Below are 18,507 nucleotides of genomic sequence, written 5' to 3'. Positions count from 1 at the left end.
ATTTTTCATTCGAGTTTCAAATTGATCAAACTTCGAGGTTCTACAGTACACACCTAGACTCTAATTTTTAGAATATAGACGATATATCGTGTTCCACAATATCAGCGAGCTCATGTTATCTGCACAGATGCAGAGGTTCGTATCACCGATGAATCGTACCACTTACAACAATCATATAGCAGTCTTTTATCGAGTCCCGTTGTTTTCTTAGTATTATTCGAATGCATTGGGTGTTATCGTGTCGCTTCGTGTTATCGCTTTGCTAGGTCCGTTTAGCGTTTTCCAGACGGTCAGCGAAGTTATAGGGCGATCGTTAAGGCAAAAGGATAACTCTGTTTCTGGTAATTACGATTAGAATGCAGCATTGCATTTGGTGACCATCCAGCAAATGTACATTCGAACTGGACTTTAGCGGTGAAATTAGCTGATCTTTATCCTCTCTGGAATGGCGCGTAAGCGAAATGATGCGACGTTCGTTGAAGTGATAAAGAAAATAGGAAACGGAGTACGTAAAGTCTGTAAAAGGTTGAAGGAGTCGGAGTTTAAGTGTCCGATGCTGTTTCCGATATTGCTGCAGCTCTAATTCGCTTTACGATACTTATCGAACGGTTGCTCGAGCTTCAAGGCAAGGTAGTTTAGCTACTTTTTAAGTAACATCACATAAATTTATATCTATAGATATCGTAGAAAAAATTTTCGCGAAATAATTAAGCATAGTAGAATATTTGATTATTCAAGACATTATAAATAAGTTAACTGAATACTTCCATTATCTTCAAATTTTGGAGGTCCCGAGGAATTTCGGGAATTAATAGATCATGAAACTCTGCGTGAAGGTATTTATAAAGAAAACGCAAGATTGCAAAAGCAGTAAATGCATGAAGATAGCGCTTTATTGTCTCATTTACTGGAATCACTTTTTTTACGACTTTCGTTGTACACAGAGCAGTTAAGCTCAGCTCCTGGACGTGCAACCTTAGGCTATATAAACTGCGTGCCTAGTATTGGCTCGTACGATGCAATGAATTACTACCCTGCTTACTTATCTAGATTTACTGCGAACGTGAAAGATTGTAATCATTGATCTCACTGCTGATAGATGATCGACGTGAACACGTAAAAACCTACCTTGCTTTTGATTCTAAGGTAATAGCCTTATATTAGTTGAATTTCAAGGGTTTGTAAAAGCAACGCCGCAGTTGAACGTTCGAATAGCTTTCAAAGGATTTATTTGGGAGGTCAACATTCAAGCCTCCACTACGGCTGTCTGTGCAAATCGTTGATAAGTAAATAAATCACTTCCCGAACCGTTTATTTAAATGTTTTTACAGCAAAGTAGTTCCTCTCCTCATGCAAATTTTATGATGTCGGTATAAAGTCTATTTAATTTTGTTCCGTTGTGTGTAACTGTAAAAGAAACCAGTTGAGAACCTTTTATTACACTGACTGTTATGTTAGAATTTAACTACTTCCACTGGAAATTGCAAAACATTTTGCAAAATGATTGGACGAACGAAGCAAATTCTATACAATGCAACAATGATACACGTTCTTTTGTAGCTTATATTTCTTGTTACAGAAGAAATGATCAGTTGCAATTTTTTTATATACTCCCTATAGCATGTGAAAGTAACACTACATTGAAATAATTCCCTGCTTTTAGAGAGGATTTTGTAAAGGATAACTATTCTCTTGGGCCAAAGTAAACTCCAAAGCTTCCCAATAGATGTGACTTTTGAAGAAAACCAATCATAAATTGAAAACAATATTTTTCTTAGGTATTTGCAGAAATTAATCTAGACTTAGTCAAGCCTAAGCCTCCATTAATCTAGACTTAGTTATTTTTGACTGTGTTGTAATCTTGCTATTTTGACAATATTGTAATTTATAACCTTTGTGACAATATTGTAATCTTATTATTCTATGTAATAGTGTCGACAATAAACATACACGCTTGTGCATTTATTTAAATTTAGATTGGTAAGTTTGTAATTTCTTGAGTTATTTTACTTTTTCTTAAATAGTATTTTTGTTTAGACCTATATGATACTATCCACAATATACAATTATTCATACTCGTATGTTTATTTCAATTTTCATTGGTAATGTTTTTTTTTTTTTTTTGAGTTGCATTAATTTTCCTTAAATTATATTCGTCCTATTTATAGACACGAATAAAAATAGGAATTGCATTTGTCCTTAAAAGAAATGACTAATGAAAGATATTCAATTCATTAAATAATTATTCGGTAACGCATATTCTATCACACTAACATATATATGATTTCATTATCGATGTGTGGAATACCAGAGCGTGTTCAGATTACGGATCAGTACATCGCTTCTGTTTGATCTTCACCCTTTTGTGCATAACTGAAACGGGAAGATGTAGAGAATGCTTTGACTCAGGGTTTGTTGAAGAGGTGAAGAGAGAGTGGCGAAGAGGATTACTCGGGCCACTGTTGTATGACATTTCGTACTGACATTTCGGGTAGCTCCTTTGGGATCGTAATTAATGCTCCGCCACCCGTAGATTACTTTGACGGTTGTAATGAACTTAATATTTCATCATTACTACATGGTACTCCAGCTCCAGTGCTTCTCATATTAATTGCCTGACAAACATTTTACGAACCACCACGAAGTTATTCATATTTTTATCTGATCAGTGTTCTATCTTATCTATTCCAACAGCAGTGAAAGAGTTTTATATTCGCCAAAACTGTTTGTTAGAAAATTGTCAAACTTGCGTGAACTCTCAGGGTTCGTCTGGTGTACCTGTGAATAAACATTCTATTAGATATCGCTTGGTTATTATTTCAAACTTTGCTGTACTTCGAAGCTTACGCATTCAGTAAATCCATGCAATTTTAGCAAATTTGCATTTGATACCGCGGTGGCCGATGCTCGGTCGGTGTAATGGTAATATGGCCAAATGAAACGACGTCCTAGAGAGGAAGTTAGGTCAGGTCCAGCTTAGGGAGATGCGAAGTGACTGAATGGTCAATTGTCCTGTTAGCTGTTCTTGGACACAGATGGGACGGTGAAATTGGGATTCATCCTAATAGCGTTTGTCATTGCGAGAGGATATTGTTAAACATATTTCGTATTGTAGAATTTCACTTTAGTTATTCGTTACGTATTGCGTAACGTTTCGTGTGAGATCGAAATGCGTTTGAAATAAATTTAATTCTGCTCTATGCATTTTTTCCGACTTAACTTTTATCCCATCGCAACTCTATTTTGATCCTTATCTGGTCTTCTTTCTTCATTGTTAATTTCAGCGTAACGGAATTATGGACGTTGAATTAATCGAGTTAAGTAAAGTAAAATTGAAACTGTCGATATAAATGAGCTTATGATTGAGAAAAATTAAGGGGAGAAATTTTTATTTCCACAGAGTAATGGAGAAATTGAATTTTTCTTGCTGACTGAAAATGTAATCCATCGATGCAAGGCATTTACCTGTCGTTAATGAAGTTATAGCAGAAGTAAGTTTCAAAGTAGCTCAGTACAGTTATCGAACAACTTAAGAGTGGTTCTCCTGGATGCGAATCGACCCTGGAAAGTTGAAGGCGAGACAGTTTGGACGGCTTGCTAGTGGTTAGTGCTTTTACTAACTTTATTTCAATGCAGACGGAATGGAGTAAAACGTCTACCAGTCTAGCGAAAGGTTCGATTCGGAATCCGTTCCTGCCATTAACACTGCTATTAAATTATGCAGAATCATTTTTGTACATTGTTTTGAAACCTTTCTTCTTTTATGATCTGTAAGAGTCGTTTGGGAATAAATCATCTGAGAATCCTACTTCAATAAATATTAATTTAATACAATTTTAGAGTTAGGAATCTTCAGCTCGTGTATAATAATTCTCCAAGAATAAAGTCATTTTTAGTTCCATTTTTCATTTGTTTTAATATTGCATTTCTCGATTGCAACATTATTATACAGTAGAGTATTATAGAGTAGCTTTTCGTATCTAAACTAATAAAAAGGCAGAATGAAGTAGTCTTCGAATAATGATGCATCACTTTATCGATATAAACTTCATTGGTTTAAATCAACAAAATGGACAATTTTCGCTATTGCAAGGGATTTAAAGATCCCATATCTCTTGGCTGCTAAATTATGTGTATTAGTTTTTCAATGTAAGTATTCTTTTTCAAATACCTCAAATGCTTTAATATAAAAAGATACGGCCTCATCAACACTTTCATTTGCTGTGTTAACTCGCTTAAAATGTATATGAACGATTTCTTTGTCAGTATTATTGCATTTAACGCAGAAAAGTATACAGGGTGTTAGACAACAGGTGTCAGAAATTTTAAAGAGTGATTATACATTTTTAAATAGGACGAAAATAAAAAATAACAAAATTGTGTTTAAGGCTGCTTGTTAGTGTTGTTAATTCTTTATAAAATCCTTAAAATTTGCTTGAAGTGTGTCTGACTTGGGACTTATTCTACTAGTTTCGCTGTGTCTGGCTTGGGATTTATTCTACTGTCTTCACTGTGTCTGGTTTGAGACTTATTCTACTGATTTCCTTGATGTTTCATTCTGGTTTTATTTTATAAAATCTAAGTGAGACATATTTCACACGTATTTTAAACTCATTCTCAATATTTAATAACTCTGGAACAAAGTAGCAAACAAATCTTAAGAGGGTCCTTAAAGCACGGACAATTAAGTGAAGGAACAAGTGAAATCCTAGATCAATAATCAACTGATTCAGTGACAGAATAGAAAAACTTGTTGTTAGAAAGAATATACATATATATATATATATTTCTAAATGGGTATTATATTGAAAAATAAACGTACCATTTTATAGACAATGAATTGTACTTTCATTCTTGTTTCGATTTTTATCAGCATCTTTTTGCATTCTTAAAATATTAGAAGACAAGGAAAGTATATATAGCATATACTATATATTTTGTAATAAGAAAGAACAAGTTGATAGCCTCTTAAGAGACATTCTGTTCGGATAACAGAACCTTGAGATAAAGAAGTTCAGATATGGAAGACTACTACAAAAGCATTTTACAGATCACATTAAATAATTGTAATTTTACTGTAGAATTCATTTCATCATCATTCATTCATCATTGAATTCATTTTCGACTTGAAACGAGTACAATCAAATATCAAGATCAGCTTCAGTTGCTAAATATGAGTAGGTAGAAATTTACGATTCGTGTAAGAAATTTTACCAAAACTCATATTTACGTTTGCTGGATGGAATGTTGCAGTTGTCTGAAGTGCTCCCTTTCATTTAGCAAATTCTACAATGGAAGAACACTCGCGACTCTGCGGTGCAATAAAAAGTCGCATTCGGTTGTGTATGAAAAATGGGAAATTCTTTCTGTTAAAACAATTTCTTCAAAAGGCTGTTACTATTATCCGCTATCATTTGCGATTTTGCTGAAGAAAAAGTTCATTTCATAGAAACAGAATCTTGTCAACAATTTTCATTTTCTCCTGAAACGAAGGATCACTTCGTAAAACAAATTATTTAATACCTTGTATGTACGTGCTAAATACATAGAGCAAATTTTCCGCAATATTCAAGTTATGTCTGCCTCTGAAGTACCAAATTTCTCTTAAACTTGTACACGCCACGGAAGTTTAGAAACATGTCGCTCGTCTATCATACAAACACGCATAAATAACGTTGCATGCCTCAAGTTATGCACGTGTTTCTGCATTCCATATTAAAGTATGGTCCGCCCAACTACGTAAATTGACATAGTGACTTTGTAAATAGGTAACACTGTCGACACCTTTCTTCATTTTTGTTATTAATAGGGGATTCTATCGAATCTTTTGCGAATCGACTATACTAGTCAGCAAAAAGAATTTTTAACATTTGTTTTCAGAGAAAAATATTGAGTTTCTTCAATACAGATCGGAATACTTTTAAAATAACAATACTTAGAATATTATTTTAGACTCGCACAAATTCTAAAATAACCATCATTGAAATATTTCTTTTAATAATATTTCAAATTGTATTTGAAAAAAATTGAAGTAACTAGGGTACTTGCCCATAACCCAGTGTTCCTAATTACGTACCTCCGGATTAAAATCAGTTATAAGAAATGAACTTTCATGCATAAACTGAGGAATTATCTTATATTTGAATTTACTTATTAACGTGTAAGATTAAAAAAAAGTAGGTATTATATTTGTAATAAGAATTCTCTTTTTAAAAACAGTTTCGAAACACACAAATAAGTAGAGATACAAAAATATGGGCAAGTACCCCTATCGTCTCCACTTGTCATAATCTGTAACATATCGTCTGGCCCCATTGTTCGCGCACAACCGAACACAGTACAGAGCTCTATTTGCAGTAGCTGGCAATAAACTTAGCGTGAAAGTTATACAATTAGAAGCGTGACGTGAGTATACCTGGAGACATTGCATTACTTAGATACGCGACGGTGAAGAAAGTTACGCGATAATATCCAGCGTCGTGGCAGGACTGGAACCTCGACTGAAAGATCTCCGATTAGTCGTCGAGCTAGCTCAGTTTATTTATCTTGGATAGTGTCTCATGGAATCGTAAGTTGACGGAAAGTTTACAGAGATCTGGGACAGGTGGAACCAGCTCCCTGGACTCTCGAATGTAGATATCAAACGGGGCGTCTGTAAATCTGCCAGGGACCAGTGTGAAACCGGTGGGTGGTTGGATTAGGAGGTAGAGGTCGAGGACTGGTCGACCATCTAGTCGGAAGCACACCATGAACTATTGCATTTGATATCCAATCCGATGAATGGAAACGGTGAAGCCGTATCCATGGTTGTGGGCATCCCTGGCCACGATGCACGCGAATGTAGGTGTAATGCCCCTCCGTGCTTCCGCTAAGTATGATAACCAAGTATTTACTGCTTCTCCGGCGAATTTCTGTAATTTACGTAGACACCAAGGGCCACACCATCCGCGCGTCCGCAACTATGCGTCACCTATTATTTTTAATGTCGGCCCTCTGTCCCTTTTCGGGACAATCTTCCTTCCGCCCACAATTTCTCTAGCGAACTGCCTCCCCGACTGTTAACCTCTTGACGACCATGCCCGCGGAACAGAAACTTCCCTCTGCACACGTAGACAGGGAACTTATCTTATTGTTGGACAGAAACTTTCGTACGGTGTACCTCAAACCTCGACTGCATCAAAATCCATACAGTCCTCTCGAGCACGATGCCCTGTGTTACGAAGAAGTTCTCTTTTTGTTCTGGGTAGGTGTTTGAGACTTAAGATCATCTGTGGCTACTTGGAGTCAAGTTATTTATAAATGTCTTTTGCAAACTTCTTAATATACTGTAAATGTGTATGATTATGGAGTAGTCTTTGTAGGTCTCCAGTTCATTATTATTTGCTAATGAAACCTGACGAGAGAATTTTTTATGCATAAGCTTTTTAGTTTCTAATAACCCGTTGCCCTTTGTCGATATTTTGAATCTGAAAACCGCTGTTCTTAGTCTTCTTGGAGGAAATGACATTAATAAACGTGCTAATATAATGTAATAGAGGGAAAGTATTGATATCGGTCAAATTTTTGTCATTCTGGCTTTTTTGAAAATCGTGATGTTTTCAGGTCCCCTGAGTCCAAAAATACCCGATGATTAAATTTTGTCTGTACATATGTATATACGTTGATATCTATCTTGCTTTAAATCTCTGGACTGGGTTATAGGAATTTTATCAAATTTAGCACCTTGGCTACTGTGACTGGGGTACTGACGTTATTAAATTTTTGACAAATTTGATCCAAAGAAAGAGAGAGAGATACGGGGGTATGTATTATCATATCTGAAAAGGAGTCAAACCTGTAGAAATATTTATTTTACCAATTTTTTAACTCATTATGAAGAAATATTATAGGCAACAAATTATTGTGCCATATATCTCCCCCTACACCAAAAATAAACACTGTTAAATTCTCATAATAAATTACTTGTCCGTTGTTGGAAATTATTGTAATCATGTTGCCAATTTTTTTAAATAGATAACACGCGGATTAGAACTATGTTGATGCAGCTATTAAACACTAGGTTGTGAAATCCATGATCATCTTTTCTAGTGTGGACTGCATTTCCCTTTGTGCTAATCATTTTCTTTTCATTATTTTTACATTAAAATTTTAAAAACATTACGAAGCTTTCCTGGCGACTTATAAACCACAAACAAAAAAACCAATTTCTTATCAGTACTTATAAATCAAGTTCTGTACATATTCAATTACCTCCATAAATCAGTAGAATATCGTCTCCCATAAAAGATAGACCTTATTTCTCTAAGCGAATACATTCTGAAACTATATTTTGTTTCTGTTCGCCTCAATGTGGAGTTTGATGTTAGAATTCTTACTCTCGCTGAAGAAAACTGCAGTTACCTTGCAATTCAGCCTAACCGCATGGAAAGGGAGAAGGTAAAGAAAGGAAACGTAAACACCCTTGGCTGTTGCACTTTGGCACCGTTCGGAAAAGCCAAAGGAGAAGGAATAGAGAAAGGAAGAGCCCACGCACGAGCACAAAAGCGCGTCTGTTAGCCTATAGCAAATCAAGCCACTACGAGGATGTGATCGTGTTTGTAAAAAACTTAGAAATCTGAAAACCATTCGCACGAAGACCGCATCAGGGCTGTTTCGTTTAGCGACGCTGGATCGTCCACATGCGTATTTGTATTTTCAGGTTCTCCTTTGTATTGCGGATACCAGCATGCGATCACGTACTTTCTACGCTCATGTGCACAAACGCTTTGGTATTGGCGCCAGCAATATTTTCGTTCGCGGCGCGTGCATTTACCTTCAAAGGCGAAGGATAATGGAATTGCCATTCCGGTGGGTAAACATTTATCCCTGGATATCTTTTAGCCTGCAATTTCTAGAGTGACGTGCCGCTGACTTTTGCCCCGCGGCACGCGAGTCGGAGCTCCGCCGATTTAATGAAAGCCGATGTCATCCTTCAGGAGAAATTACGGGATTCTCTAATCGATTTTGACATGCTCTTCCCACATAAAACGTACTACGCCGTATCATTTCTGCAGTTAGAGATGCAATACAAGTTCCACGGAATTAATGGAAACGTCAAGTGACAAAAGCGGAGAAAATATACCGACGCCGACAAAATTAACATTTTTTGTCGGAATTTCAACAGGTCTGATGAATATTAAAACCTGTCTCTCAAATTTGTCGTTATAAACATGAGGCTAGGTTAAATATATGTGTATTAAATAATCAATTTTCTTTCACCGTTCTCTGTAACCACGTTTGATGTGTTTGTAATTCTATATTTTCTTAAAAGGTGAGTTTGCAGATTAGTCACAACGTCACCGATTTCGATGAATTTTAAATTTGTGTAGAAATCAATGTTTTGAACAAATTTTTCCTATATACAGAGTGATCTACTTAAATAAGGCCACCTACGTATCTATTCCAATTGTGTTAAAAAAGAAACATTCCTTACAGTACATTGGTCAATTGGTCACTAAAATTACAAGTAAAATATTTTTTGTCATCACAATTAGAAAGAGAAACATTTAGGTGGTTTTACTTAAGTGGACTACTCTGTATACAGGGTGACTCATGCAACTGTATCATCTGAATTTTCTTGTAAACTATTTATTATATGAAAAAATGTTTTAAACGAGAATTCTTTGGTATTGAGGAGAACGTATTAAAGAGGAACATACTCTTGATATCAAACAACATTTGCTTGAAACATTTTTTCATACAAGAAATAATTTACAAGAAAATTCAGGTTATACAGTCGCGTGACTCATTCTGTATAAGCAGCAATCGGCCTTAGTTTTTGAGATATTCGCAGGAAACTGTTGCTACTACTACATTAAATTTTGTTTACACGTACACGTTCGTGACAGCATATGTGAAATAAGTTTCATAAGAATTTCTCCTTATAAGAACCAAAAAATCTAAGTTGGACCAACGGGCACAGGTAACCCAAACCTAACTATCTTACATTCTAATTCCTCCACTTTGTAATGTAAAATAATTATATTTAGGTGATCCTTGTCCATTAGGTTAACTTAAACCTATTAGGTCCTTAAAAGGTGCTGGGTCGCTTGGGCGATTTTTTGTGGACTTGTTCACTTGGTCAACTTATTCCTCTGAGTAAAGGCTTCGAAAACAATGCTCGAACTCGACAATTACAGCTAAATAGCCTACCTCTCATGATATTGGTTGCTGGGCCCGTGCTATGTTTGTAAGAACAGCATACTCTCTCAAGAAAGCATAGTATAAGCAAAATTTAATGTAATAGTAGCAATAGTTTCATGCAATTATTTTGAAACTGAGGCTGATCGCCTATTATAATGTACAGGAAAAATTGTCCCGAATGATGACCTTGAAAATGTATTTCAAGAACATCGAAATCGGTGATGGTGTGACTAATCTGCAGGTTCACCGCTGTAAATTAATTTTCTCGAGTGTGACGACACTCTTGCCTCATTTTACTCAGTAAATTGTAAACCGTCATCGATTTGTTCCAGGTGGCGTGGCTACGCATAGATACGCAAACGATACTGACAATAGCCAGCCACGTAATTACGAAAAACCATCGAATAGCTGTCTCCCACAGCGATCATCACACATGGTTCCTCCACATCCGAGAGGTGAGGGAGTCTGACAGAGGATGGTACATGTGTCAAATTAATACGGATCCTATGAAAAGTCAGACTGGTTATCTTGAAGTTGTTGGTGAGTACGACGCGACAGTCGGTTTGGATTAAGTGACATTTTAGTAGACGTTACTCAGTTTCATAAATGTGTAAGCAACGTATCGCATAAACTGCACGTTCACCTCTTCGCGATCGCTAATAAATTCAAAATGGAATCTTGGCGCGATGGAGAGGAAAAGTCAGTGAGTGGACCAGTTTCAACGTATTATAATTAATACTTAAGCGGGTTAGCATATGTGCCGACTGAAGAAGATTAAAGCGGATAAATTAATAACCGTTCGTTCACCCTTCGGGATAATGTTTAATCGATCCTGGAATCGAAAAGAGGGAGTATCGCATATCTCGCTAGCATTGTTATAACGATTACGTCAATGTTGCATACGTATCCACGGATGTAATTCGCCATATCTTAATCAACCCTGACAAGCAGCGAGTATCTGATTCTGTTTGAGCCCTGTTTCTATCCCATCTCCCAAGTGATTCATTGCTCTCCCAATTTCAATCAATTGTACTTAATCATTTGCTTTCGAATAATATCTGTCATGACCTGTTTTTCAACGATGGACAACGAGCACATAACATATGCATTATTAGTAAACCGTGACCACCTGTCCATTTACTTAGAGTTGATTATTAGAAAGCTAAGTTTCTGAAGTAATTTCTTACAAGAAACGTCTTGTACATCTAATCTCAATAATACGTTGTTATTTACGTTTTATGAATAGAATGCTTGTAGTGTAGAAAATCTTATCCTTCTCAGTACTTTTACAGCGAATATAATCTATACTCGTGCACAGAAACGAATGGAAGAGATAAGAAAGACAGGAAACGTTATTATAAAATAGATAAGGGGAACAGAAACCTGTTTTGCGGTAGTTGCTTCCATACGTATGGAAGATAAATATTGGAATAAAAAACGTTAACCTCTATAGTCCGGTTCCTACAGGGAAAATGATCCCATTACCTTTTTTCTTTCTTTAATATTTTTAAGAAAGGACCACGTTTACGTAAGGCTTTTTGTTTCTTTGTTAAAGTATCTACTGTTAAATACTTTGTTAAAGTATTAACTGTGTTAATGTTTCATTGATAAAAAGGTGACATTTTCTAACCCTTTCTTTCCCTTTGTAGCCATATATGTAGATGTCAATCGAAATCAAAATTTAACTTAAGTTTTTTGTTTGTTACTGCTAAGAAATGCAGTATTGATATTTATTTTAAATATAAAAAGTTAAGGAGCAATTAAGTAGTTTAACATTGAACTTTGAAACCCTCGAATTACTTTATATCTAATTACTTTAGCCTGTGAAGGACTTATATTTGACATGCCAAGTACTTAAATAGGTACATTTTTATAAATACTTCCTTGTAGTCATTAAACAATTTAAAATTTGAGAATCGAGTTAAACAAAATGGGCATCCCCTTATTGCTTATCGCAGTAATCGTGCATCATCGGCAGGACTCAGGCTTCAGCAGTTAAACGAACATAAAGCCACACGAAGGACCTTTCGCGTCTACTTAATTTGCAAGGCATTAACCTTATTATTATGAGGCAATATGGTCGCAAGTTTGCGAGAATGCCGTATAGAGGGTTGCACGCGAGCAATCTTTACAGTCCTTCTCGGAAATGAAACTTCGTATATGCCCTTTCGCCACTGCACCCCTCCCAGACCTTTCGCTCTTTCAATTCTTTTAACTCTCATATCGCTACTGTTTCCCGCCTATTTCATTTTCGGTCTATCGTTTCATGAGGTAGCTCTTTTAAACTGATTAAATTACCTCCAACCATGACGGGCGCAAGAGCAATTACTTTATAAATAAACCTTGTAACAAAACACTGTATCACGTTAACTTCAAATGACCTCTTATCCATACTGATCCTATTTATCGTATCATTCACTGATTTCTATATAATACTCTAGACTGCTAACTTCTGTCTGTGAGGTGTCTTGCCTTTTATCTATGAATTTGGTACATAGACTAAAGCGCATGCGCCCCGAAAAGAAGCAAAAGAACATAGATTTATATATAATATAGAAGTAATACTCTGTATAATATAGAAGTAATACTCTATATAATATAGAAATATTATATGGAAATATTATATAGAAATATATGTATGTAATACAGCAATGTAGCAATCTAGTGTATTATACATAGAGAAGTCTGTGGTATCGTTCATATGAATCAGTGAGTTGGAAAATATTACAAATCCTAGAACCACATTTTCAGATATTTCATTCCAACCTGTAGTTCTATCCATTTTATATCTGGACTCCAAAACCAAAATGTATGAAGTCCACTTATCTTTTGCGTGACTAATAGACTTTGGCTCTGGGATTCAGATATATTTTGAAGATTAATTGAAAATAGCTAATTTTAGACTTTTACTACTAATCTGCAATTCATCGATTCGAATATGATCCATAGAATTGAACTTTTAAAATGTGTAGGAAAAATAATTACTTATATATTTGAAAAGATGTAGGAAAAACATTTGTAAAATCTTGGCTCTTTGAAGAACAATTACAGGTTTTTCGCTTCACTTTACCACATTTTTTGGCATTAGTATTTTATTAACAGTTTCGAAATATGTATTGAAGGTAAAGACTCACGAAGTACCCAAACAGAGTGTATTTTCATTAGATTTCTGTTTTCTGAAGCGTAGTCATGAGCAATTTACTTGAAACGACGAGCCAGCAAAACTGTAATATCTCATCAAGGAATGAAACGGCATGAATTCGACGCGTTAAAGAAACCTGGGAGGAATTAGAGGCTGAAATTCGATTCGTCTGTAAATTCGTTGATTACATCTAGCACAGGGTATCCCGTGCGTGTGTGCTCGAGAGCAGAACTTCGATGGGATCCTATAATTGGAACGTGAAAACATTTTCCATCGAATCATCAAACTATCGACGCTGTTAGAGGACTCAATTCGCGTAAATGCAATTAAGTTAAATCTGCCTGAATGTAAATATGCAACGTTTGAGGCCTACCATCGGATCATGCAGAACTATGAAGTTTGTGCAATGTGTAGTCGACGATTTGCAAGCTTTTAAAACTGTTCTTCATTTCTTCATCATTTGATGCAACATTAGGAACTAAATAACTTGACTAGTTTACCAATCTCTTTTGTTTCAATTAATAAGAGAAAATTTATTTTTCAAAAAGTATTAGAATGATTCCTGGAGTACTACCTATATTTTACAACAATTCAATAATTTCGTATGAAAATATTAATGCACAATATGAAATCATGGAAGGTAGAAAACAAAGAATTCGTAAGTAAATGAAATAAACTTAGTTTAGGGTGTTTGTATGCCAAACGTTTCAAATAGCGGAAACACAAATGTTACGAAATTAGAGAAATCCGAGTGATTTTCTCTTCAACGATTACGGTGAATCAACGTTTGTTAATGAAGCGGAAAGCGGTTTGTTCGGAATGTCCTATGCAAATTAAGCTAGGAGAAATTGCAGTTCCAGCTCCTTCTACGAAAGAAATTCAGATCGTTGTAATTTGGGTGAATGAAGTGCACACAGAGCTACTCTATAATATCAATTACTGCCAATCGGGTAATTGATACAGTCGAAAATTTTGATTATCAAGTTCTTCTTCTAAAATAATTAATTACAGATAAAATATCGAGGAAGGTGTAAAATTTACGCGAAACTTAATACGGTAGGACACTAATGTGAATTGAAGCTAATGACCTAACATCTATAAAACGGAGACTGTGAATCATACGAAATCTAATGAAACTGAAATTAAAAGGTAATATTTCAAAGAACAGGCTAGCTGAAAGGAAGAAGGAAGACAATGTTTTCTCAAGAAAAGAAAACGTTTGCCTATTCTAAAAACGTCTACTTTGACAATCACTGACATAACGATTTAAAATTCTTACTAATTAAAAGAGGTATTCGAGACCAAAGACTATATTTCAATCTACTATCATTTTTTATTCTTATTCAATTATCCAAGAAATAGCGAACAGAACAACGTTCACTTCGTGATCAATTAAAACCCTGTCTAATATAAAAAAGGAGCTTCAAGGAAAGACTGAAGGAACAATACAAAACATTCAATACAACCTTCTCCTTACTAAAAAAAAGAATTCAGGGTGCTCCATCGTCCTTCTGGAGTGTGTTCATCGTCCACATCCCTTTTACTTGAGGATAGCAGTTCGAGCAGCAATTCGGTCTCTGCGTCGACAAGTAAGGATCGTTGGGCACGTTTATTGTATGCTTTACGAGCGTCCGCCTCCATTTCGGGCATTCGTACCGAAATCAAATTGGTATTCTCGAGATACGGGAGGACTCGTGCATCCCATCTGCAGCAATATAATCCCATGAGTATCGTCCACGTAAACGTGCTCCCTTCTGCCCCAGCGTTGCCCTTTTTTCACCACGACGTGTCCCTCTTTGAGCCACGGAACTGTCGACATGCAAGGCACAACCGACTGACTACTCGCGAAACTTCGCCTCTCCCATGAAATCATTATATTCCCTGTCCACGTCATCCCCTTTTTTGCTGGTCGAAGCTAGACGAGTTATTCAAGAAAAGGTATAAACAGACCTGTCTTTTCGAGCAATCTAGATGTAACCGAAGAAATCTTCCGAATGGCAGGGATGGGTTAACGACCCCGCAAAATCGACTTACCTAGAAAGCCTGACTTCTCGTGGCGATCGATTTCCTGCTGTCCCAAAGCTTACATTTAGCTCTCCTGGACAGTGGACTTAAATTATTGAATCGCTGTGGGACGGTTCCTTGGCGTAAACAAAATAATAATTTGAAAGCTTCTGGAGAGCAAATACTATTTTGCGTACAGTTTGGTCTGAAGTGCAACGTGGTAAAAGTCATCAGTTGAAGTGCCGCCTAATATAAAGAGATAATTATAAGAAATCGTGGTTCTGAAAAAGGTTTCATTTGCTCCACTTTCTACAACCCTTCTGTCACTTCACTTGCCTAGTGCCTCAAATAGGTTCATTTTATCCCTTGGTTAATTATACCACTATACTATATCTGTGGCTGCAAAGAATGACCTAACAAAAAACATTACTTTAGTGTCACCTTCCAATTTTGATGAAACTTGATATATGAATAGTGCATTGAAAAGTATTAGACACGTATTTTTTCAGCTGTTAATATTCATACTTAAAAAGTGAAACCCACCCCAAAGTTGGAATAAAAAATACATTTTCGAAAATATCTCGAATTTCGTTTATGTCATTTCATTGCTTATAAAAAACCATGGATTTTGTATATTTAGCATTTTTTTTTACCTGCATTAGTTTTCAAGATATTTACGAAAATCTATTATCCACTCCAATTTTGAGGATGGTTTTCCTCGCCTAAACATGAATATCAGTAGCTAAAAGAAGTACATGTCTAATAATTTTCGATGCTCTATTTGTACATCAAGTTTCATCAAAATCGGAAGATAACATTAGAGTTCCTTGTACGTCACATGTATTTGTTTTCGAAATATTAGTGTTTAAACTTTTCAATTTCAATACTATGTTATGAACTTGTATCTTCTTGAACCCCTATTTTTAAGTGAGAAAGTTCTTTTAACGTCCTTTCTTCTTTCTAAAAATATAAATTTCGTATTTTAGATCTCAATTAAGACCTTAATTCGAATCTTTTTGAAATTATGAAATTATAGGTTGGTTCACCTTACAGCCACAGATATTTCTAATGACGAGTCATTTTTGTTCTACCATTTTTGAAAAGCCTGCATATCTCTTCAACAAATAAGTACTGAACCTTTGATTCCCTCCATCAAGAATAAACTTTTTATTTGAATCTTGATTTTTTTCATATTTTTTTAAAGACCTTAACTCAAAACGAAAACACATTTACAGGGTGAGGGTTATAAATTTAAAGTAGCTAAAAAAGCAATCCATGGGATACAAGTTCTTAGTTATGAAATAGTTATCAGGACTGTTCGCAAATTTACTAAAGTTCATAAAAATTAATTTCTGTTAATAATCACTTTATCCATCATGAACTTTTCACTATGCTGCTAAAATTCCAGGCTGGTCACAGAGTAAATTGTTCTTCTCGAGGATCTAGCGTAACTTGCAAAGTGACTTTCCCCGTTGTCAAGGAAACTCATTGAGCGCTCGTAGATACCAAAGATTCAGTCATATATTTGTTGCTCGAATGCACACAAAAGCAGATTATAATATCAACAGGGCAGCTTTCATTGGTTCTATCGTTAAAGAAACTTCATCTTGAGTTTGGAACAGTTCGCTGACTCGACTTCCTTATTGTCGTACCAGAAAAATTTCTAGTACCGTGCTCGAGTGTTTGTTTCCAACTTTTGCGTGGCATTTTTTTCAAGTTTCTCGTTAAAATATCAAACGACCAATTTCACTCTTTCTAGTGCTTTTTGTTTGGAGATAACATTTTTTTTAAATATTTGGCGTATTAGTGAAACGAGTATTCGTCCTGTTTTATTTTACATTATTATTATTTTGTTTATGTAGTCTCACGGAAATTGTACGTTAAAATGCTTCGACTAATAGTTCGCTGAGTTTCTCGAGTGTCAGATCGATCTTGAATTCTTTCCACTCATTGTTCTTGTATTCACTTGGCAAAGAAGTTCGTAACTTCCCGCTGAATGCTTCCCGAGTCCGTTCTCGTTTCATCAGTATTTTTATGTACGTATATAAAATGCGTGAGGGTGGAATAGTCGGACTGATTTTACTGCAAGTATACTTTACTAGCTCGTCGACAATAATACATGCCTCCCACGTACAGTGCACTGAAACGAAACATTAAAACTACAGGGGGTAGGTATCTGATCTTTGAAATATTGAGTTCAATTCTATAGCTGTAAATTTCTTTGCGAAAATATTTCAAGAGTGTTATTTACATTAGAATGTTTCTTACATTTATGTTTTAAAAAAATTCCTACATTTTCAGCAGCATTTTACGTACTTAGATTTATTTCATGAAATTTTGAAAAAAATATCACCACTCATGTGCTGAAAGTGTGTAAAATATTAAAAAAGATTTTAACCAGTAAACTGTGACATTTCAATTGAAAGTTATTAATATTCACAGCCTATTAATAAATATTGTAACTATTCTTCTTTGTCTTTATTCACGGGACTAAAGTAAATCGATGTACAAGTTATAAAAGATTGATGAAATGAAATTTCTTTTCGTTCTAACACATTCCACTTGAGAAAACGGCAAATGTTTAAAACAGGCAATGCATCGTGCAAATATTATTTTCTGGAAAAACATTTTTAAAATATAATTTTAATGAAATATATGCAGAGAAAAATTTTTGTGAGTCACATTTGAAATGCTACCGTATCATGCTTCCCAATGTTCTTAGAACTTCAATTGTGAACACTTTTCTGTTTGAATATCATGTATCCATCTGTATACATTTCTTTCATTAATCAACATGTGTGCATCAGCTTTCCACACCCTTCAGATTAACTGTATTCAACAAACAATAGCCCCACAAGCGTGCTTGGTAGAACACGTTAACTGGATTACTCCTCTTATTCGCTTATAGACCATATCGTACGATTCTGAACTGAAACATGCTAATTAAACGTTGTTAACAGAGTACAGAGTGTTTGCTCGGAAGTTCTTCCATAGCCGGTGGCAAACACTTCGTGCGGTTGTTATTCGTTAGGTGGCTCGGGGAGGAAGGCTAAGTTCCGCGTTAACCACTTCTTCTCATCTTTCGAGCTGTTGATCCGACCCTTCCCGATGCTACTTTCACCTCAGGCCAGCTCCTTCCATATTGCCACTCAGTGCCATTACTTTTCCTCTAATATCGC

General features: G+C 35.5%; 1 protein-coding gene across 1 annotated transcript in view; it reads left to right on the top strand.

The window, feature by feature from the left end:
• The window catches only part of LOC143184553 (neurotrimin), a 185,201-nt gene that overhangs the window by 139,884 nt on the left and 26,810 nt on the right, over positions 1-18,507 (top strand). Inside the window, exon 3 of the mRNA XM_076386872.1 lies at positions 10,515-10,722. Within this exon, the coding sequence (XP_076242987.1) occupies positions 10,515-10,722 (208 nt within the window). The remainder of the gene's footprint in view (positions 1-10,514; positions 10,723-18,507) is intronic.

Source organism: Calliopsis andreniformis, chromosome 10 (genome assembly GCF_051401765.1).
Source record: "Calliopsis andreniformis isolate RMS-2024a chromosome 10, iyCalAndr_principal, whole genome shotgun sequence".
Classification (NCBI taxonomy): Eukaryota; Metazoa; Arthropoda; class Insecta; order Hymenoptera; family Andrenidae; genus Calliopsis; species Calliopsis andreniformis.
Note: the sequence above shows the minus strand (reverse complement) of the source record. Positions and strands in the feature narration are given on the sequence as shown.